This window comes from Panthera uncia (genome assembly GCF_023721935.1).
Source record: "Panthera uncia isolate 11264 chromosome B3 unlocalized genomic scaffold, Puncia_PCG_1.0 HiC_scaffold_1, whole genome shotgun sequence".
NCBI classification, from domain to species: domain Eukaryota; kingdom Metazoa; phylum Chordata; class Mammalia; order Carnivora; family Felidae; genus Panthera; species Panthera uncia.
The window spans coordinates 10,289,169-10,311,760 of record NW_026057582.1 but is presented as its reverse complement, the minus strand read 5'-3'; the positions used below and the strand labels follow the sequence as shown (position 1 = coordinate 10,311,760).

At 39.1% G+C, this 22,592-nt stretch overlaps 1 protein-coding gene across 1 annotated transcript in view; it reads left to right on the top strand.

The window, feature by feature from the left end:
* The window catches only part of UNC79 (unc-79 homolog, NALCN channel complex subunit), a 220,239-nt gene that overhangs the window by 167,643 nt on the left and 30,004 nt on the right, over nucleotides 1–22,592 (top strand). Inside the window, 3 exon segments of the mRNA XM_049612255.1 lie at nucleotides 2,459–2,567; nucleotides 8,144–8,248; nucleotides 16,381–16,458. Of these exon segments, the coding sequence (XP_049468212.1) occupies nucleotides 2,459–2,567; nucleotides 8,144–8,248; nucleotides 16,381–16,458 (292 nt within the window).

Genomic DNA, 22,592 nt, shown 5'->3' with positions numbered 1-22,592 from the left:
ACAGAATCGGAAACAGGCTCCAGGCTCCGAGCCATCAGCCCAGAGCCTGACGCAGGGCTCGAACTCACGGACCGCGAGATCGTGACCTGGCTGAAGTCGGACGCTTAACCGACTGCGCCACCCAGGCGCCCCCCCATTTAAATTTCAAAAAATGGATATGAACTCTCCGTAGCAACTTCCTCCTATATCAGATCCCACGGTACTCTATAGAGCTTTCTATATTAGCACTTACATGGTACAAACGTTTCCCCAGTGAGACTGTGAGCTTCATGAAGTCCAGCACTGTGTCTCATTCACCTTTGTATTCCTGCTTGTATTCCATTATACACAATGGTGCAATAGTTTGTATTGCAATGGCTTGTAACTACTAGTTAATATACCAAGAAGCCCACCCCCTGTAAATTCATACCTTGACTGTGTTTTTATAAACTAATACTTTGTGCAGGAAAGTTACAAAGAGATCACTTGATCTCATCTGCTCATTTATAGATAAGGAAACAGGCTCAGAGAGATAAATTGTGTTGGCCAAGATGACATAGCTGGTTAGTGGAAAATTTGAGACTTGAACCTAGACCCTTTGATTCCAGCCTCCTTAATTTTTCCGTTGTACCATATTGCCCCATCACTATGTGATTGCTGGATAAAAGAACAAGTTTCTGTATAGGTTTGAATTCAGGTTTCCTTTTTTGATGAGTAAAGATGCAGTATATATCAACTGGAGATACATTCCTGACCTTATTCATCCATCATCAATGTTTCAAGGCAACATTAAACAGAGCAAATAATAATTGAATCAACAGTACTGTTTCAAGAGGTTCCTTTAAGATTTTCTATATGGGTTTCTGTGGGGAATATAAACAAAGGACATAATTCTTATCCTCAGCAGCAACTAGCATGTAACAAATTCATTTTTGTATCAATAAAGAAAAAAGATCACAAACATTCTCATATCTTTTGATTTAATCATTCCTTTTCTGGGAATCTCTTCTAAAGAAGAAAATGAAAATGTAAACTTCACATAAAAACGTATGTAGTGGGATGTTATTTATAATAAAATGTGGCTTTTGTGCCATTAAAATGGATGATTATAAAGAAATAGCACTGCAAATTTCTTATATATTATTAACAAAATGCAATTAACAAAATGTAGGATGGGATGTGTGTAAGATTTTAGCCAAGTGAATTGGAATGCAGCAAAGAAGGAAGTATGTAAAAGTGTTATCTCGAGGTGGTGGGATTATGGACTTTTATTTCCTCGTATGTACATTCCTGCAGATCCTGCGTTTGTGCATTGAGTGTGTTTACTTTTATAATCCAGACAATTAGGACTATGGAGGTTGAGGAGTAGTGGAAATCACATGAAGTCTTTTGGAGTCCAATTAAAATTCTGTCTCCCCTAAAGAGTGGTTCTGCCTTGGGAAACTTGCCCTGGAATTTGGATTTGAATTCCATTCAATAGCTGTATGGCCTTAGGCGAGCTGCTTGCCTGCTTAAGTCTCAGAGGAAAATAGGGGCACCAAAGCTCCAGAGTTCTAACAGCAATGGAGGACTCACTGTTGCCAGGTGCTTTACCTGGGTTATCTCCTGATTTCTCGCAGCAACGCTAATGAGGTGGAGACCATTGTTATACTTGTTTTACAGAGAGGAGAACTAAGTCTAGAGAGGTTAAATCACTTATTCCAGGTCACAGAGAGCCAGAGTTTGAGAACAGTTGTGTGGGATTCTAAGGCCTGTGTCACTATTATAACATACCGTCTCTCCAGGATTGTCGTAAGAAATTTGAATGGGAAAAACATATAAAAGCATCCAACTCTGCCTGATACTTAGTAGGTGCTCAAAAAAAAAAGTGTTTCTAAATGACTTCAGAGAGCATACGGATCTAAAACTGACCCGTTAGGGGTGGGATTCAGATGGAGAAACCAAAACTGTGCCTTCCTGATGCACATAGGCAGGAAGCTGGTTAATGATGAGCATTATCTGAGTGAATAGTGCCTTGTACTTACTTGCTGGATGGTTTGTGCAACTTAAAACTGAGATGAGAGGCTTTAAAGGAGCTGGATGGATGAGCCCAGAGATGCCTACAGATTCTGAGAAATACAGTGGAAAATCCTAGAACAAACCTCACAAAGTCTTGATTGCTGGGGGTGGACATAAGGACAAAATTGGAGTTGAATAGCTTTATAAATGAGGCCACCTGGGAAAGTAAGAATTTTTTTTTTTTTTTTTTTTTTTTTTTTTTTGAGGAACAAGATGATTAAATCATGCTCTTTAAAGGCACTGATTGAATGTACAGTTCTGTTCTTGTTAGACCAATAGTGTTACTCCACTAGCCACCTGGCAACAGATTTTAACTAAAGGAATGATCCCATTAGTTTAAGTATCAGAAGACTTTAATACTTTTTTTTTTAAATGAAAGAATCAGCAGTTGGTTTTATTTGGCCCCAATCTCATTGCAGAGTCTGTTGGAACCATTTTCAAAACTGCTCAGCTTTGTGATTCAGAATGCCGTCTTCACTTTAGCCTACCTGGTGGAGGTGTGTGGTTTGTGTTACCGAGCTTTCACAAAGGTAAGGTTGCGTATCCGTTTGTTCTGGGGAAACTGAAAACTGGCAGAAACATTCCTTCTAACCGGTGTCAATGCTTGTTCCGTTCATTGCTTCACTATAGTTAAAAATGAGTAATTCTACTGAGGTCTAATAAATATCACAGGAAGGAAACACTTTATGCAAATCTATATAAACTGTATCTTAAATATACAAACTTGGAGAAATGAGGCTCATATGGTTTAGAAGAGAAGAGAGATTTTGAGTAAAACGAGATAGTGGTTCTAAATGACCTCTTAAGGTCCTTTTCAAGTTCACCATCCCATGATTAGTGGGCAAGCCATAACTCCGTGTCATTTTTATACCCAAAGTAGAAAAATATCAGCTTGTCATTTGTAAAATCCTGAGGAGAGCTCCTTAATTCTCATCACTTGTTTGTCTCTCCACTTCTGGGTTCTTGGCCTCTGAGATTGTAATCTCATCTTTTGTCATCTTGCCTTCATAATGGTTTCTGTATTGCATTATCTTTCTTCTCCCCTGGCCCACTGCTGAGGAGTGGAAAAGTACTGCTTGCCCAGTGCCTGTAGCAGCCTTGTTGGAGCTGGTAGATGCTGTCCTAAAGGAAAAGCAAGGCCAACTGGGAGCACGTCTGCCCTCAAGAACAGTGTACAATGTTACTCACCCAATTTCCAAATTTTCCAAGTTTCTTTTCAGTGGGGACTCTGTTTCTGTTGTTCTCCCCTGAACATCTAGAATATTCCATTTTTCATGTTGTCCACTTCTATAAGCCTTTTATTTTCCTCATTAAAAATTTAATTTTCTATCAAGTCTTTCATTCTATTTAAAACACTCTTGTCCTTTTTTTCTTACCATCTTGTGTCCATTCTGCCGTGTTAAGTGTTCCATGATAATCTTGTCTTTAGTCTTTCTGATTATAAACTTATTACTCTGCTTGGAGTTTTCTAACTACCTAAATAATCAGCATTTTTTTTTCTTCTTTCAAATCCTTCCTGAAAAATAACTTCTTTTTTTTTTTTTTTTTTTTTTTTTTGTCACTTAAAACAGTAGATCTATAGGACACAGTACCAGATGCAATGAAAAGATATACAATGAAAAGAAGTTATTTTATTTCTTAATTTTCTTTATGCTTGGTTTGTTTGAATTATGCACTTTTTAAAGGGGAAGAACCATAATGAATTTGTACTTTCTGTGTTGTGCACTATAGAGATTGACCACAGAGGAACTTCCACTTTTTTCAAGTCAAGATATTCTTAGTTTTGAACATTCCTTATACATTATATGCTCTCCTACCCCATGATTGCTTTAGTGGCCTTCTACTTCCTGTTGTCATCTGCCCATCTCCAGTGGTCAAACTCAAAATAACTATTACTTGTAGAAAGCTTCAGTCTTAGGGTGTTCCCACCTTCTTCACAGATAATGGGAAACTATTGGAAATGGTTTCAGAAAGAGCAGTATCTAGCTGAGCATTCTCCCTTGTTTAATCAAAAGAAAAGGCATAGAAAGGTAAGGGCTTTGTAGACTTCTCCTTCTGGCAATCTGGCAGCCTAAATACCTGAAAACTGTCCCACTTAAAATAATAGAAGTGCTGGGTAAAATGTAATGAATATGATTTTAAATGTATTGGTAATTTTATAAGAATGAAAGGGGCAAAATTGGAGAGGAGATTGAGAACCAGAGTGGGAAGCATATAAGCTGATATTGTAGCAGTCTTGGGTGGGGGAGTTGCTTGCCTTGGGAGCTTAGTGGCTCAAAGTTTGTTTTTTAGATTTGCATGTATCTAATTTTATTTTGCTTATTTGGTTTTTTAATTCAAGTATAATTAAATACAGTGTTATATTAGTTTCAGGTGTACACCATATTGATTCTATAATTCTATACATTTCTTAATACTCACTGTGATTAGTATAGTCACCTTCTGTCATCATACAACATTATCACAATATTATTGACTGTATTCCCGATGCTGTACTTTTCATCTCCATGAATTATTTATATTTACAACCTTTTAATCCTCTTTATCTGCTTCATCTATCATCCCACCTTCCTCCAGTCTGGCAACCACCATTTTGTTCTCTGTATTTAAGAATCTGGTTTTTGTTTGTTTTGTTTTTCTAGATTCCACTTATAAGTGAAATCATGGGATACTTGTTTTTCTCTGTCTGACTGATTTCACTTGGTATAATACCCTCTGGGCCTATCTGTATTGTTGCAAATGGCAAGATTTCATTCTTTTTCATGGCTGTGTGTGTATTTGTATTATGTGTGTGTCCCTTTTTCGAATTCATACAGAGATATTGAATGGATTAATGGTGTCTGGGACCTGCTATATTTGGAATTTGAAATATACTTTTAAATAATTCATAGATCAGAGGAGATAGGAGAATTTACAAAAATATTTAGAACTACACAAATATGAAAATACTACATTCTAAAGTTTGAGATATGGAGCCACAGAGATATTTAGAAGAAGATTCATAGTCTTAAATACTTCTCTTGGAAAAGAAGAGAAATAAAATGAGGTAAACAAGTCAAGTTAATAGGCATAACAGAGCAACCATACGAAGATTTAAAGGAAGGAAATAATAAAGATAAGATCAGGAATTAATGAAATAGAAAACATAGCTACAATGGAGGATCAGTACAACCAGAAGGGGACTTTGAGGTTTTGACAAAACTTTGGTGAGACTGATCAAGAGAAGCAGAGAAAAGGCACAGATAAAGACTATCAGCAGTGAAAAAGGGACATAGTGTCTATGTAACTGTAGACATAGCAAAGATTTTGAAATGAACAACTCTGTGTGGGTAAATTTGAAATCTTGGACAAGGGGACAATTTTCTAGAAGAATGTAACACACTACAACTAAGGAAAACAATGGCTAGACCTAAATGATTAAAAATTGGAATGGGTAACTATAAAACGTCCCAGTTTTAAAGATGACTTCTGTTAAACACTGAAGGAACAGACTGAGCTCCACTTTGTGCAGAGAATCAAAACCAGGGAACACTTTCAACATCCTCTGTGAGGCCAGTAGACTCTTGACACCAACTGGACAAGGGCAGTGGGAGAAAGGAAAATTATGGGCCAATTCTACTTCTAAGGTATACAAATTCTGAATGAATAATAGCAAATTAATGTGTTAAACATAAAGCCTCATGGCCCAGTGAGGATTTTCTTGAAGTATAAGAATGGTTTATATATTAGAACATTGATTTATGTCACCATGATACCAGATGAAAGGTGAAAAATTTATATCATTATCTGAGCAAATACAAAAGAAGCATTCTATGTAATTCAACATCCATTTGTGATAATTCCTGTCAAACTAGGAATATAAGGGAAATTCCTTAGCTTGTGCCTACCAGAAACTTCTAGGAAATGTTATACTTAATGGTGAAATGCCAACAGTAGTCCCTTTAAAATTGTAAATAAGACAAGAATGCCCATTATCACTGTTTCTATTCGTTATGGTCCAGGGGGGTCCTACTCAATTCAGTAAGATAGGAAGAAGAAATCAAAGGTGTAAGGATTTGAAAGGAAAAATAAAACTCTCACTTTCCATAGATGATATGATTACAAATGAACCAAGGAAAATCTGCCTTTTCAAAACTTTTGTAAGAGTTCAGCAAGGATGCTGATTACAAATGAATACCCAGAAATCATCCACCTTTAATATTCAGCTACAAATGATTATAAAATATACTTGTAAAATGTCATTTCCTGTGGCAACAAAGAATAAATCTAACAAAAATGTGCAAGAACTTAATGGAGATAACCAGAAAGTTTTATTAAACAGCATTAAGTAAATGGAGACAGATCTCATGTTCATGGATGAGGACCCAGCATAATAAAGACAGCTAATTCTCATAAAATAACCTATAAATTTAGTATAATTTCAATAAAAAGTTTAGACTTCTTTCCTGATAATTATGGGCTAGATCATTTCCTACTTAAAAGCTTAAAAAAATGAGCAAGATATTTTCTGAAAACTTCTTAAAAGCATCAAAATGCTAACCAGATTTAAATGAATCACCCGGCTAAGATCCGGGAGAGCACAGAAATGCAGGGATGTGACAGAGGCTGAGCTGCAGTTCTAGAAGATCCAGGAGGCTCGGGGAACAAGAGTCAGAATCCAGGACCTACCAAGAGCAGGGACTTGGTATGATCCTGCACCCCTGCAGCCCATCCCTGTTTGGTCAGGACTACAAAATAAAGATAACCCAGAGGTGAACTTGTCCTCACATAGATCGAGCTCAGTGTCAAGCCCTTTGGTGGCCCAATATAAGACATTACAAGGCTTGTGTGTTTATTAAGGTAACCCCGGACCAGGCTAGTACCTCCAGGGACCTGGCAAAAAACAGGCAGAAAGCTCTTTGAAGGAAGATAACATTTCAGGCCTCAAATGATTTCTAGAAATAATTTTTTAAAAAAGTGTTCAGCACGCAAGGCTATTTGGGCATACAGGTGGCAGTATATACCAGGAGTGAAAATGAGGAAAAGGAAAAGAAAGTGGATGCAGACCCATTGGGTCTCCAGTTCCTTGGTTATGATCAAGAAAGGACACATGAGGGGCTCCAAGGTGCTTGTGACGTGCTGCTGTTTGACCTGGGTGTTCAGTCTATATGAACCCATTTATCTGCACGTTTGTGTTTTATGTCCTTTTATGCATGTGTGTTATAGTTGACAGTAAAAAACTTGCAAAATTGAAAACAATCTCATGTTCCGTTAACAGGAAAACAGATCAATGAATTTCAGTATGTTCTTATAATAAAATATTGTTAAACCCTAGTTAAAAGAACCACAACTACATGTATGAATAGGAACTAACTTCAAAAATATAATGTAGCGAGAAATTATAAGCAGAAAGAGATGCACAGTATGATACTGTCAGAGAAAGTTAAAAACAAGCACGGAAAAATAATATTATACCTTGTAACAGAGGCATACATATGTATGGATATGTAAAAACATACATGAACTAGTAAGCACCAGATTCAAAATTGTGGCTACTTCAAGGAAGGGAGAAAGAAAAGAGAGCACCGTACAGGAAGCTTCCACTGTTTCTGTGACATTACATAAAGCAAATGTTACAATGTGACAAAGATGAGTGGTGGTACCTAGTATGTTCCATTTATTTTTCTGTGTGCTTAAGCAGTCCATTTGAAAAGTAAGTTCCTCAGAGAGGATATGAGCCCCTGGAAACAGCTGTATATGTTTCTCTCTAAATCATTTTCTTTTGGAAAAAAAAACGCTTTTGGATTTAATTTCTGCATTTCTTAGAACCTATCATTTCCTGCAAGCAAAAACCAAATCTGGCCATTTCAGTATTGAAGAGACCTCCTATCTTTTTCTTACCCGTTGAATTATGTGCTCTGGGTGCTTCAGTAAACTCATTACACACACAAAAATGCCTTTTTAATTTTTTCCTTTCAGTTTTAATTTTATTTCTTAAGTACAGTTCATTATGCATATTCAAATACTGTTTTTCATTTCCGATCTGTGAATCTTTTGGAAGCTCTTTTGACAGTTCTATTCTGAGTTTTTAGAAATAGCTTACCTTCTTCTCTTTTGTTCTGTTTAGGAGCGGGATAAATTCTACTTGTCTCGTAGTGTTGTTCTGGAACTCCTGCAGGCCCTGAAGCTCAAATCCCCTTTACCAGATACAAACCTCCTCCTGCTTGTCCAGGTGGGCCTATGTGTTGTTTGAAATAATTTCCACGAGATCCACTATGTTTGGAAAAATTAAGGAAGGTGTGGGGCATATGCAAAAATCAAATATCTCTGCCCAGAACTGAGAAATAATCTATCTTACCTGAGCCATGATCGAACCAATATTACACACTTAACACCTCCACTGGCTAAACAAGACAAAAAAGGAGTATTTATTTTGTCCCTACTGTGGAACTAGTTCTGTGAGGGGCAAAGAGAATAATGAAACAATAATTTCTGTCCTCAAGAAATTTACAGCCAGGTAGGTCGGAGGGCAGCTCATTGACAGCTAATGGAGCTGACGGAGGACTAATGAAGCCACTAGTGGGTCACCAGGCTGAGGTCTGGTTGCAGAGTCCCATGCATGTGGGTGGGTCACCAAATCTCCCTGAAGAGCTGAGGGTGAGGGTAGGCCCGACCAGGTACATTCCGTGGTGGGACGTACAGAGTTCGAGCATGGTGGCAGGTGGATGTGAAAAGCACCAGCACCCACGGGAGCCCTGAGGCAGAGGGGCTTGAACGCATACAAGGCAGGTTCTGGAGAACTTACAGAGTTGGTGCTTTTGGCTGTAGGGTTGCTCGTGAGGGGCTGGAGCCCTCCATCCCTGGCTCCCTTAGCTCATCATCTTAGACAAGCGTGCAGGTTTTTAATCACATGAGACCAGCTATGACTAGTGCCATGAGAGAGAGAAAGAAAGAGATATAACAAAGTCCTGGGGGGAGTTGAGAGCAGGAGGCATCCCATCCCCTGTGATGTGAAATCAGGGAAGACTTCTTGAAGGAGGTGGCATTTGAGCTAGATCACAAAGGACTACTGGGTGCAGGCAAAAGCCTTTCTGTGAAGTTGGAGTTCAGCACGAGAGGCTGACTGGCTTCAAGCAATGGGGGTGGGGGGGAGGAGGGAGGCTTCAACAGGAAGTTGGGACAAATTTAGGGATAATGACCTGAGGAAATCAGGTAACATGGGACCCCACCTCATACTCCCAAGGGTTGAGGCCAGACTTAAAGAAACTTGGCCATGAGCCAGGGCTAGGACCAGAGTATCATTCAGACTGCCTTTGTGCAAAGTGCGCAGTAAACGAGTCACAGCTGTTTTATTTCTTCCTGATGAGCATTAAGACCCGTCCCAGGGGCTTGGCCTACAAGGTTGAGGTTAAATGACTGGAGGAAAATGGGAGCTTGATATCAAGGAACTAGGCAAGTTTCCCTGAATCTTAGGTACCTTGGGTGCCATTTGGAGAGATGAGGGAGAAGGAAACATTCTAAGCACCTGTGATGGGCTATGCTGGGTGCTTTACATGTTACCCTTAATCCCTACCGCCATGTGAGGTATTAGTTCTGGACCGCAGATGAGAGACAGGCTCAGGGAGGTACAGTGACTTGCCCAAGAGCACACAGCTGGCAGAAGTGGTGTCCGCATCTGACCACAGGGTCTGTTCACAGCCCGGTCGGGCTCCTTGCATCACTCGCCCCTCTTACCGTAAGAGCTCCTAGCTGTTTGCAGTGCTTTCCTCTCTCTGCACACAAATTCGGTCTTCCAGCCTCTGGCTAACTAAAGGAATTCTGCTAAAACTCTGCTTTTTCTCAAATCACTCCCTGCACTGATAACCTACACTGACCTGAACTGTGCTGTCTTCCATCCTGTGGCCCCATGTGACCCTTCAGTAGTATCTGCAGATGTTTACTGGCCATCTGTCTGGGGCTAGATTCTAGGGGTATAGCAATGTAAAAGGCATAAACCCTATCCTGATCACGTGCTAATGCCTATACTGAAAGTCTGCACAGTATGTAGAGTGCTAAAGAGGAGGGAGTGGCCAGCTCAGCCTGGGAGATGTAAGAAGGCTCATTAAGCCACTAGCAGCCCAGACCTGGCCCAGGTGCTGGGGAAATAATGAATAAGCCATGCCTCCTTCCTTCCAGGAATTTGCTGTCCAGTAGGTGAAGCTGACATGTAAGCAAGCATTTCCAACACAGGGTGATGGGTACAGTAGCAGAGGTGTGCACTGAGTAAGGAAGTGTGGTGTAGAAGAGGGACCGTATGGACCTTAAAGTATGTGCCGAAGTTCAGGAGTTTACCTGGGAGAAGAGGAGGAACCATACCCATCATTTACTATCTAAGATTCACTACTGATCTCCTTCCTCCCCTGCCATATACTACTAATCCTTAGAACCAGAATTGAATTTTTCTCGAAGGCATGAGATTTAATAAGAAGTTGGTGTACTTTCAGTGAGCCATGGCCTAGCTTTGCAGGGCACACTGGAGCTGGCTGAGAGCAGTGATGGCTGGCGAGTGGCAGCAGTGAATGTCAGGTACAATATAGTCAGAATGAAATGGCTCCCATTGTATCAGGATGCTAGAAAACCCCAGAGGAAGACAGAAGAACAAATCAGAGCCAGGAGCTACTGGCCTTCCTAAGGAGAGGCAGACTTTGAATCTCTACCAGTGGATTGCCACTGGCCAGCCCTTCCTACTTATGCCTGGGCAGCACCACTGCTTTTTGAGTACAAACAACTGTGACCCAAACTGACCATAAGGATTGATGGGATCGACACTGGTTTGGAGAAGAGGGCAAGTGAACTGGGCTTAGTGAAAAAGCCCGTGAGGGATTTAAGCTAGCAGGTTGACAGTGTCTGGGAGTCACTTGCTTCTGCTAGCGTTTTGGATGGGAACCTGCCGCCTCAAAACAGCCTGGGTTTCCAGATGCTGAAGGTGCTTCCCTGCTTCCATGGGAGAACGTTTCCTCAGTTGCCCTCAATCTTGAGCAGAGCTGATCTATGTGGCTGATCTTCTTGGGGTCTAGCACGCCGTTCAGTGACTGCTGCTGGGGCCTGGCTTTCTGTGAAGTACATTAGTCAACCATAATAAGCACTTGTCACAAGACAGAAAAAGAACACTGGCAGTTTAAATTGCCCAGTGTTTAAGGAAACCATGAAAACAGTGATTATTGTATCACAGCTAGGTGAATAAATAACAAAAACAAATTAGCTTTAGGAATAAAGAAGCCAAAAAAGTAGATTGTTCTGAATGTGGTTTTTTTTTTTTTTTTTTTTTTTTTTTGGATTCTCATATACCATTTCAAATAAATACCATCTCCGTCGTTTTAAAACCAGTATGTATTTGTCATGGAATCATTACATTTTAAGAATCTAGTTGTAAAATTATTTGGGTTGGAGAGGTATTTCAGAGAAGATTTGAGGTCATGCCAAAGAGAAACAACTTTATGAATAATGTTTCAATCTTCCCAACAAAAAATATTAAACATTATGCTATTTTGAAGTATTATGTCTTTGTTCTATATACAGTCCATTTTCATTACTGAGAGAAATAAAAGTGAGTCATGCTTTAAAAAACCAAAGTACTTTCCATCTCTGCCTGGTAGTTCCTGGCTAAGCCATGGAGAGAGGTCCTCCATGGGGCCCCTCATGGGTTGAGGGAGAAGCATCTTTTGTCTCTCTTCAAGAATAGGACATCTTTTGGTAGGGTTTCCCAGTTCCTTTTTCTCTTGCCCTTGACCGCCTGGTTCCTGCAGGTGTTCTCTGGAGGATGGCGGAGGTGATAGCCTTTCTCTGGTGGCTTCTCTTAGGCCAGTGAATGTAGTCTGCAGTCAGAGAAAAGCTTTCCTCTTTACTGATGAGCATCAGTTTCTGGCACCTGGAGGACCAGGCTCACAGTGTGGACAGATAATATGTCTGGGGCCAACAGTGACTTCTTCCATAGATATCAGCAAACATAATCTGATGGCAGTGGGGGTGGCTTTGCTGAACTGAAAATGGAACTTGGAAACAGAAAAGAAAGCAACAATTGGAAGGAAAAACTCCCCTGGTGATCCATCATGAGTGACACTGGCAAGATAGTCAGTTGCTCAGACCTTGGATTTACCCTTCATTCTTCCATCCCACAGAGACCACCAGGGTATTTCCATTACTACCCCTCTAATAATGTCCTAGATAGATAAATTCACAGGCCTTGAGCCATTTATACTCTTCTCATAGATAGATGATACCTTTGTTGTTTATCAAATACTCTGCCCTTAAAGAACAACGAAACACTTGCCCAAGGGATGTGTGGCCATCCAAGTTTTAAATGTTTCAGGGTCATGATAGGTACCAATCTGTTTTAATTCCTAGAAATTCTTTCTAGAGGCTCAGCATCGTGGGAAATCTCCCACCTGCTCTCTTGTGGTCGTCTAGCCATAGACTCCTGTTATTTGTTTTTACCTGCATATAACGTCTGAAGGCCGTAAACGCACAAGTGGGTGTTTTATTTTTTAAAGAAAAAGAGGCTTGGAGGTAGGAAAGGATTTTCCAAATAAGAAAAATATATGTATTCTTCAGAATCTAAGTTGTCAACCACCAGGATATAGTTCTTCTGCACATTGGACAGATGCCCTATCTTGTTTTAATTCAGACCTGTCAACATTTTAACTTTTCACTTATGACATCTTTGCTGCTGGTCTGCTGGAGATATTTTGGGTGTAATAGGTTATCATAAGTGTTATCTAGATAGATTAAAGCAGAATTTTCATAATAGGGTGATAACTCATTAAAAGCTTCTGTAAAGGCTATATGAGCCCAAATCAAAACGAATTTCCTCAGCCCTTATTATGTGTTAAGAGTAGACATTGTGCTGATTTGCATGGAGCACCCCCACTGTGTGGGATACACCTGTACAGTCAAGTGTAAGAAACTGTGTGGGTGAAAGATTTCTCTTTTAAAGACAGGCTAGTGGTGGGCTAGAGGACAAAGAACTGACAGAGGGACGCCTCTTTTTAAGTCACAGATACTATTGACGTGGGGTATTAACATTAGTTGAGTTAGTAATAATCTGATCACTCTTTGGATGAGAGGTGGAGATACTATTTTGAGTCTCATTTTGATAATGAATTTAGTAAGACACATAATGGATATCGCCTTTCTTTTGTATTCTTTTGTATTCATGTGGGAGTGTGTGTTTCAGTAGCATATTTCTGTCTCAAAGTATGAAATTCTTCCTTCTGCAACAGACATCCTTCCCCTCTCTGAGTTTTAGTTATGTCTTTATATTGTGAGCAATTCTATAAAATTGTAATGGGATTTTTCAGCTTATGGTTGGCAGCTATGTAAAAAGAAGTGTTTATTAAGGTTTTAGTTGTACATATTATATAAAAATTACACTGGATTTATTTTTATTTTTGATAAAAAAAAAATTTTTAAAATGTTAATAAGTAAGCCCCATACCACACATGGGGCTCGAACTCACAACCCCGAGATCAAGAGTCGCATGCTCTACCAGCTAAGCCATTGAGGTGCTCCCCGCCCCTTGCAATTACACTGGATTTAAATGCCTTGATAAAAAATAAATAGTAGATGGTTTTATTTTTATTTTTATTTTTTTAGTGTTTATTTTTGAGACAGAGAGAGAGACAGAGCACAAGCTGGGGAGGGACAAAGAGAGAGGGAGACACAGAATCTGAAGCAGGCTCCAGGCTCTGAGCTGTCAGCACAGAGCCTGACGCAGGGCTTGAACTTACAAACCATGAGATCATGACCTGAGCCGAAGTTGGACGCTTAAACGACTGAGCCACCCAGACGCCCCAATAGTAGATGGTTTTAGAGGCTTATCCACTTTTATACCTGTTAATACACCAGACTCTCCACGGTACTTCCATAAATTTGGGGGGGGGGGAATTCTGATTAATTCTGACTTCTAAGAGTTACCAAACATTTTAATTTGGCCTCATATCTTGGGGCTACGTGGCTGACACTGTCCTTCCATTATGCTACTCATTCTGCTTGGCTGAGTGTCATAGGTGAGAAAGGCTTCTGCTCAGGGGAGATAGAGACATTGAAGTATTGCTTCTCTGCGAATCTTCTCTTGCTCTCAAGGGCACAGCCAGGCCAGGCAAGCACACTTTTGGGGGCCCCCGGTGTGAACCCACCACAGAGCATCTCCACTGCCCTGACTTCCCTTCTCTCACGCTTACGTGCAGTTCTGTCCTCTCCCTTCTGGCCTCTCTTGGCTCTCATTTCTGTTGCAAAGAAATTAATTAAAATGTTGGTATCCTGACAGAGGTTTTGAAACTTAGTTATGAGTAGTTTGTCTTAGATTGCAGACTCTGATAGCTTTTGAAAATACATTTTATGGGAAAACATGTGTTATCTGCCAGGAGGTTGGGACTGTTTCTTCTTTTGATCATGTACTTCTATCAGATATTTTACTTTTTCTTACTGACAGGTTCTGGCCAAAGTTATAGGCTTTCCTTTAAAAAAAAAAAATTCTGATGTATTTACTTTAAAAAAAAATTTTTTTTTTCTTAATGTTTTTATTTATTTTTGAGACAGGGAGAGACAGAGCATGAGCAGGGGAGGGGCAGAGAGAGAGGGAAACACAGAATCCGAAGCAGGCTCCAAGCTCTGAGCCATCAGCACAGAGCCCAATGCGGGGCTCGAACTCATGAGCCGTGAGATCATGACCTGAGCCGAAGTCGGACGCTCAACCGACTGAGCCACCCAGGCACCCCTACTTTTTCTTATATTAGGAATAAGTCCTAGTTAGAGAGCTGACAGAAGACGTAAGCATTCCTGAATAAAATAATGGAAAGTTGCAGGTATTCCCTGGATAGTACCTGCTGGTACTTTCTTTGCTAGATTCAGAGTTAATGGCCAAATAGATTCCTCAGCCTTCTGGAACTGTATTTGAGGCAAACGGAAATGACTGTACATGAATGTAGAGTTGTGGTATGTATCTGCTCCTGCAGTGTGGCTTTCAGAGAAGGCTCTGCCTGTTGTCCTCTGGCCCCCAGCTCAGTTACGTGTTGAAATACCTCTCTTGCAGGACCACACTTGATGACCAGCTCTTGAACAAAGCCTTGAATGAGAAGCCTCAGGGATACTTGCCCTCAGAAGGTCTTCAGCCTAAATCTCTGCCTTGTTAGCCAAAGCCTGTTACCTATTTATTATGCTCTGATCCTGACCCCTGATTAGCCTGACAACATGCTGGTTTCTGGTCCTCATCAGGCCCCCGTGAGCTTTTCTCTAGCACCCTAACCCGTATTACTTCTCCCCAGTTTGCCAGGGAGCTAGCCTGCCTTGCTGAACTCCTCATCTTGATCTTCCTAACTTTTCTGTGCTCTTCTAGAGTGAGAGTGGAATGGGTTAGAAGGTAGGGCTGTCAGTGTGAAAGCTTTCAGAGCCGCTGAACCATGCACAGCAGCAGCTTTGGACCCCAAAGTTGTTGGGACCACCGGCCAGAGGCCAGAGAGGACAAATTAACCAGGACCTACTAGCTCATAGCAAAGTCTGCAGACTTCATGTGTAACTTTGTCTTGAAACCATTAATAAATAGCTGGGTGTTGCATGAGGTGGGAAACACCTATAAAAATCCGTAACGAAGTAAATTAAATTGGAACCTGGCCAATGTGTCCTTATCCTGAGCTTGTCATAATTGGTTAATTGATCCATTTCACCAAGTTTTGCTGAGCCCCTCCATGATGTCAGGCAGGAAGCTAGTCAGGCAGGTCAGATGCATGGATGGAGTCTGTGCCCTTGGAGAGCTTGTAGCAGGTTGTGAAACAGACTTCATAGGTCACTGCAGTCTAAGGTCGCAACTGTTATAGTGGAAGTGTGTGAAGTGTTCCGTGGGGCAAGGACAGGAGTGGGGGTGGGGTCATCATCAGCACAGAGGATAGGCATGGGTGAAGGTAGAGAAGACACAGGCAGATTGCTCACAATGAGGTTTGTTATATTTCTGTTTTCATTTTAAATGTATGATGATAGAAATCTGGAAAATCTATGAGAAGTCCGGAACTCTCGAGAAGCACTAGAGAGTAAATATAATAACTTCAGAATAAATCTGACAGTGTTGATGTCTTTCCTTTCTCCCTTGATTGAATGCACCATTTCAGTGCCACTGAGCTGTCTGGGTAAAGTAAGAATCCATGTGTTAATCTCAGTACTATGATCCTCAATTTCTGATAGGAACAACTGTCATGATTAGCAAGTCCTATATATCCAGGGCAGATTGTCACGGGAGTAAACACTAATGAAAGTAGGCCAAGTTAATAAAACTATAAATAACTTATTACTGTCCAAGTGCTCTTAAAAGTAATTATGCTTTCAATTTCTTACTAGTTTATTTGTGCAGATGCTGGAACCAAACTAGCTGAGTCAACAATCCTGAGCAAGCAGATGATTGCCTCTGTACCTGGAGTAAGTCCTGACTGAATTAATCATCTCTACATTTTATATTTCTTCTCATTTCCCCATTTATTAAAGAAGTTATTTTTGGCCTGTGTCCTGGCTCATTTTTGATAGAACAAACACTGTAAAATTGAAAACATGTTAGCATTTTTTTTAAAGAGAGGTAGTGAAAATTTATATTAACCCCAGCCTGTGGAAACTTTTAATTCCAGGAAACATGAGTAAAATTGAAGCAGCCAGTTAAGGGGAGGAGAGAAATTACCAGACATAAAAAATAGATTTGATTATAGTTCAATTATTCCAGAATCACTTTTCTTACACTGGCACCTGTTAACCAATTCGATTTGACTACTGCCAGAAAGAAATAAGCGTTGTGATACTTTGTTTTTCTTTACAATATTTCCTCTGAAAATTAAAAAATTCCCATTAGTGAACTATTTGGCAAAATAGGTTAAGATTCTCACCAAAGGGCTAAGGATGAGAAACCACAATAACATTGGTAGCAAGTTGACTGCGGTGAAACTCAGAAATTTTAGAGATATTAATTATTCATTGAAAAAAATTATTTAAATTTTTAATAGAGAAAATTTAAAAGAAAAAGGATCAGCTGTAATCCCTCTGCCAATCAGAAATATTGTTTTGGAAAATTTTTTCATATTTTGATCTATTCAGTATGCTAATTTGCTTATTTCCATATTGTTAGAAGTTTATTTACTTTCCAGTTTCATTGCCAGTATGTACACACACACACACACACACACACACACACACATATATTTCTACAAAGACCATCATTATGTTTATTTTGAATTATATCCTTGGCATAAATTCCTTAGAGAGTAGGACTATCTTGATGGTATGTATTCTCATATTGTTTTCTAAAAGGGTTTTATTTATTTACACTTATAAGTATACCAATTTTACCCACAGTGCTAAACATTATATTTTTAAAATGCTGTTTATTTAATTTTTTTGATGTGGAGAAATTCTATGACAGAGAAAAAAATAGTAATTCAACCCAGAGATAATTTTATTGCCAACATATTAATGTATTTACTTTAACTTTTTCTGTGCATGTTTTTTTAAACATAGTTCAAACCATAGTATATAAATGTGGCTCTGGCTTCATATGTTATAAGCATTTACCCCAAAGTTTGGTGGCTGCAGAGTTATTACCTCATGCAAATGCACCATAAAATAGTGGTTAAGTGCATGGGGGTTAGACTCACACCAGAGTTTAAGTTCTGCCATTTACTAGCTGTGTGATCAGGAAAGTTATGTAACCTACGATTCTTGATTTGTATTATCTATAGAATGAGATATAATAGGGCCCAATGTCTAGTTTGAGGATTGAGTGAGATAATGTATGCAAAGCATATTAGCATAATGCCAGACATATAGTAAATGCTAAATAAACATAACCTATTAAAGAGAATATTAAGCAACATTACTTATTTTTGTATATTTTCATTATTTTCAATATTCTGCAGTTGTAACTAATACATGAGAAACATCTTTGTGTTTAAATCTTTGTCCATATTTGAGACTATTTTTTATAATAGATTTGGGGGAGTAGAATTACTAGACTATGCTTCTTAAATTAAAAAAAAGTTTATTTAGAGAGAGAGTGTGCATGAGCAGGGGAGGAGCAGAAAGAGAGGGAGAGAGAGAATCCCAAGTAGGCTCCGTGCTGTCAGTGCAGAGCCCGACATGGTGCTTGATCCCACAAACTGTGAGATCATAACCTGAGCTGAAATCAAGAGTTGGATGCCTAACTGACTGAGCCACCCAAGTGCTCCTAGACTATGTGTTTTTAAAGAGCTTTTAGTAGTTAGGGTGATGAAGGATGCCATGTGATGAATTCCCAGCCACTTAACACACAGAATGTTTATTGTTTGCTCATATAAAGTTTAAAAATTAATTAAACTAATTAATTAGTTTAATAAAATTAAGTTTAATTAATTAAATAAATTAATTAATGTTTATTTATTTTTGAAGGAGAGAGAGACAGAGTGTGAGTGGGGGAGGGGCAGAGAGAGAGGGAGACACAGAATCCAAAGCAGGCTCCAGGCTCTGAGCTGTCAGCACAGAGCCCGATGCGTGGCTCGAACTCACAAACCTGAGATCATGCCCTGAGCAGAAATCCGATGCTTAATCAACTGAGCCACCCAGGCACCCTGCTCATATAAAGGTTGAATGGGTATCCTGATTAGCAGAAGAAGGAGGACTTTCAAATGAAAGTTTACGTGCAGCTCTCTGCAATCAGCTGGTGGCTGGGGAAAGAGAAGGGAATATGGCACATTGGAAGGTTCTCATGGGCCAGGTCTGAATGATGCCTATTACTTCTACTCCCATCCTGTTGGCTAGAACTGTCATATGGGCACACCCAACTGCAAGCAATGATGGGAAATCTGGTTTAGGCACATGCTAGGGAGGAAGAGAAATGGTACTGTGAGCACTTAGCCAGTCTCTGCTGCACACTCACTAGTTTCCTGGTTGTTTAATTCTTTAAAACAGCATTTGCCACCTCTGTGCTGGCTTAAAAAATAATATCCCTAATAAATAAAAGCTTTATTGAAGTCAACAAGTAAAAGACAAACATTCCAATAGCAATGAAAAAACAAAAACAGTTATAGGGGCGCCTGAGTGGCTCAGTCGGTTGAGTGACTGACTCTTGATTTCGCCTCAGGTCATGATCTTACAATTCATGAGACTGAGCCCTGTATGGGGCTCTGCAGTGACAGCGGAAAGCCTACTTGGGATTCTCTCTCTCTCTCTCTCTCTCTCTCTCTCTCTCTCTCTCTCCTCTCCCCTGCTTGTGTGCACACACTATTTCTCTCTCAAAAACAAAAAAATAAAACATTAAAAAAAAGTTAATAAGATCCATTTATGGAACCTTTCCAGTGACCAATAAGCCATTCAAAATATACTTCTTACTCTCACTAGTAATCAGTGAACTGTAAATTGATATAAAGTATTAAAATATTTTAAAATATAAAATTAAAATCAGCTAGCAACTCAATAGGTTTTTCTTAATTATTAAAGTTATTGATGATGTGAAACAAGCATTCTTATGAACTGCTGGTGGTAGTGAAAATTGGTGCAACTTTGCTGAAAAACAGTTTGACAATTTACTTCTGGTAATATATTTGAGAAAATAATTTAATACACACATAAAGAGTATATTTATTAAAGTATGTTCATTAAAGCAGCATTTAAAATAGTAAAAATATGGAAGCAAAATTAAGATCTAACATTAGCATATTGTTTTTTAAAAAATTGTTTAAATTTGGGTATGGCCGACACACAAGGATACATTAGTTCCTGGTGTACAAGGTAATGATTCCACAAGTTTTTATGTTACGCCATGCTCACCCCTAGGCTAGGTCACCATAGAACACTATTACAGTATCATTGACTATATCCCTTATGCTGTGCCTTTTATTTCTGTGACTTCTTCATTTCATAACTGGAAAACTGTGTCTCCCACTCCACTCATTTTGCCCACCCTCACCCCTCTGCTCTGGCTACCATCAGTTTGTTCTCTGTGTTTATAGGTCTGATTCTGCTTTTTATTTGTTTGTTTATACTTCCTTATTATTTTACAGTCCATGTATGAGTGAAATCGTTTGGTATTTGTCTTACTCAGTCTGCCTTATTTCACTTAGCATAATACCTCTAGGTCCATCCATGTCTCAAATGGCACAATCTCCTCCTTTTTATGGCTGCATAATATTCCATTCCATATCTTCCTTCTCCATTTATCTATGGGTGGACATTTAAGTTTCCTTCATATCCTGGCTATTATAAATAATGCTGCAGTAAACATAGGGGTGCATGTCTTTTTGAATTAGTGTTTTTGTTTTCTTTGGGTAAATACCCAGTAGTAGACATTTTGGATCCTACAGTATTTGTATTTTCAGTTTTTTGAGGAACCTCCACACTGTTTTCTACAGTGACCATACCAGCTTACATTCCCACGAACACTATACAAGGGTTCCTTTTTCCCCACATCTTCACCAATGCTTGTTATTTCTTGCCTTTTTAATTTTAGCCATTCTGGCAGGTGTGAGGTGATATCTCATTGTGGCTTTGATTTGTATTTCCCTGACAATGAGTGATATTAATCATCTTTTCATGTGTCTGTTGGCCATCCGGGTATCTTTTTTGGAAGCATGTCTATTCATGTCTTCTGCCCATTGTTAAATCAGATTGTGGTTTTTTGGGTTTTTTTTTTTTTTGGTGTTGACCAGCATTAGTGTATTGTTTAAATAAAGTAAGGTACAAACAGAAGACCATGGGGGAGGAGAAGGGAAAAAAATGGTTAGAGAGGGAGGGAGCCAAAACATAAGAGACTCCTAAAAACTGAGAACAAACTGAGGGTTTATGGGGGGTGGGAGGGAGGGGTGGGTGGGTGATGGGTATTGAGGAGGCCACCTGTTGGGATGAGCACTGGGTGTTGTATGGAAACCAATTTGACAATACATTTCATAATAAAAAAAAAAGTAAGATACATCTATAAAAAAGACTATTATGTGGCTACCACATCAAGTTTTAAAAGAATAAATAATTGGAAAATGTTTATGATGGATTTAATTTACAAGCACATTACAAAAAAATGATCTCAGGCTTATAAAAATTATATGTATATGTGTATGTTATATGTGTTCAAAACACGTTGGAAGGAAATACCGGTGGTAGTGGCTTCACTGATGGAGGACAAGAATTAGGACTATGTGATTTTTGTTAATTTCTGTTTTTCCAAGTTTTCCACAGTGAGCATATGTTCCGTACAATCTAAGAAACATAACTTTAAAATCAGACATAAGTTTCAAGGAAGAATTGGATATGATTCACTTGCGTTCATGTGTTTGAGTTTAGAGTACTTTTTCAACACCTTATCATCAGTTTCCCATTGAAATAAATATAGGCCTTTGAAAACAAGTGGAGCTTGACTTTCTTTTTTTTAAAACAACACATCAGGGCTATGCTTATGTTTTGCAAAGTAGAAAAAAAAGGGGGGGGGATTAGAAATTGCATGCTTTGTTTTATAAGTGTAGAGGCTCCCTAAGATGATCCTATATTTTAAGGCTTTTATTAGATGTAGATCCTGTCTCTAGAGCAAAAGTAACTGCATATTAGTAAACTCTTTGCTCTCATTCTTTAAAATTCAAAGTGAAAAGACAAATATTGAATAATGCTCCTAGTAATTATTTTCTTTGACATTTGCCTAGCTGAAATGATATAAAATATTGCCTATGAGAGAAACAAATCCCTTTCAAGAAATTAAAGAACAGAGTATATGCTCCTGTTTGCATGACATGTGAAAGGTCAGAGAAAATGGAATAAATCGGAGGGAAATCCTTTCTTGCACCAAAGGATTAATATTCCAAAAGCAAGAACACAATAACCTTTTATAATTCCTTCACTTGATTTAAATTAAAAGAAGAAAACCTTAGAACATATGAAATGCTTGGAAAACACTCTGACAGAACCGCCAATGACCTTATTTTACTGTTTGTTATCCTGTCAGAGGAACTGACAGGCGTAACATTGTAGAAGAGATGGGAGGTGATACAGTTCAGGGCTGTGCAGATTTACATGAATATGGGAAAATGAGAGCCACTGGGTGAGCTAGTTAAGTATATAATGTTCCAGATTTTCCAAAAGAAAACTAAGAAAGGCCTTAGCATAGTATTCAGATGGCTTCAAAGACGGCTGCTTTTCATCCACATTACACCCGGCCTGATGTGTGGGTTTTCTCATACAGCTTTGATGTAGCAGCCCGCCTGTTCGGTTTCCTTTTCTTTGCTTATAATCCTAAATTCACTGCACTGCCCTGGGCAGGTTTATGTCATTTAATAACCAGAGACACAAGTATGCTTTCTTTGCCTTTAAAATTTCCCAAACATGCTGCCAGTGCGTGTGGGGAAGCTGATCATTTCATTTCATTTTTTTTCTTGCTTTATCCCTAGCAAGAACGCAGCAATCACGTTTATCTATTTAATAGTACACCTGCTGTGTGTAAGGAGTTAGATTGTAAGTGACTTGAAAATAAAAATTTTTGACCCTTTCAGCAAATGTGATGTTTGTTTATATACTTTTCTTTTTTGATGGAAAAAGATTCAAGATTCTGGTGTTAG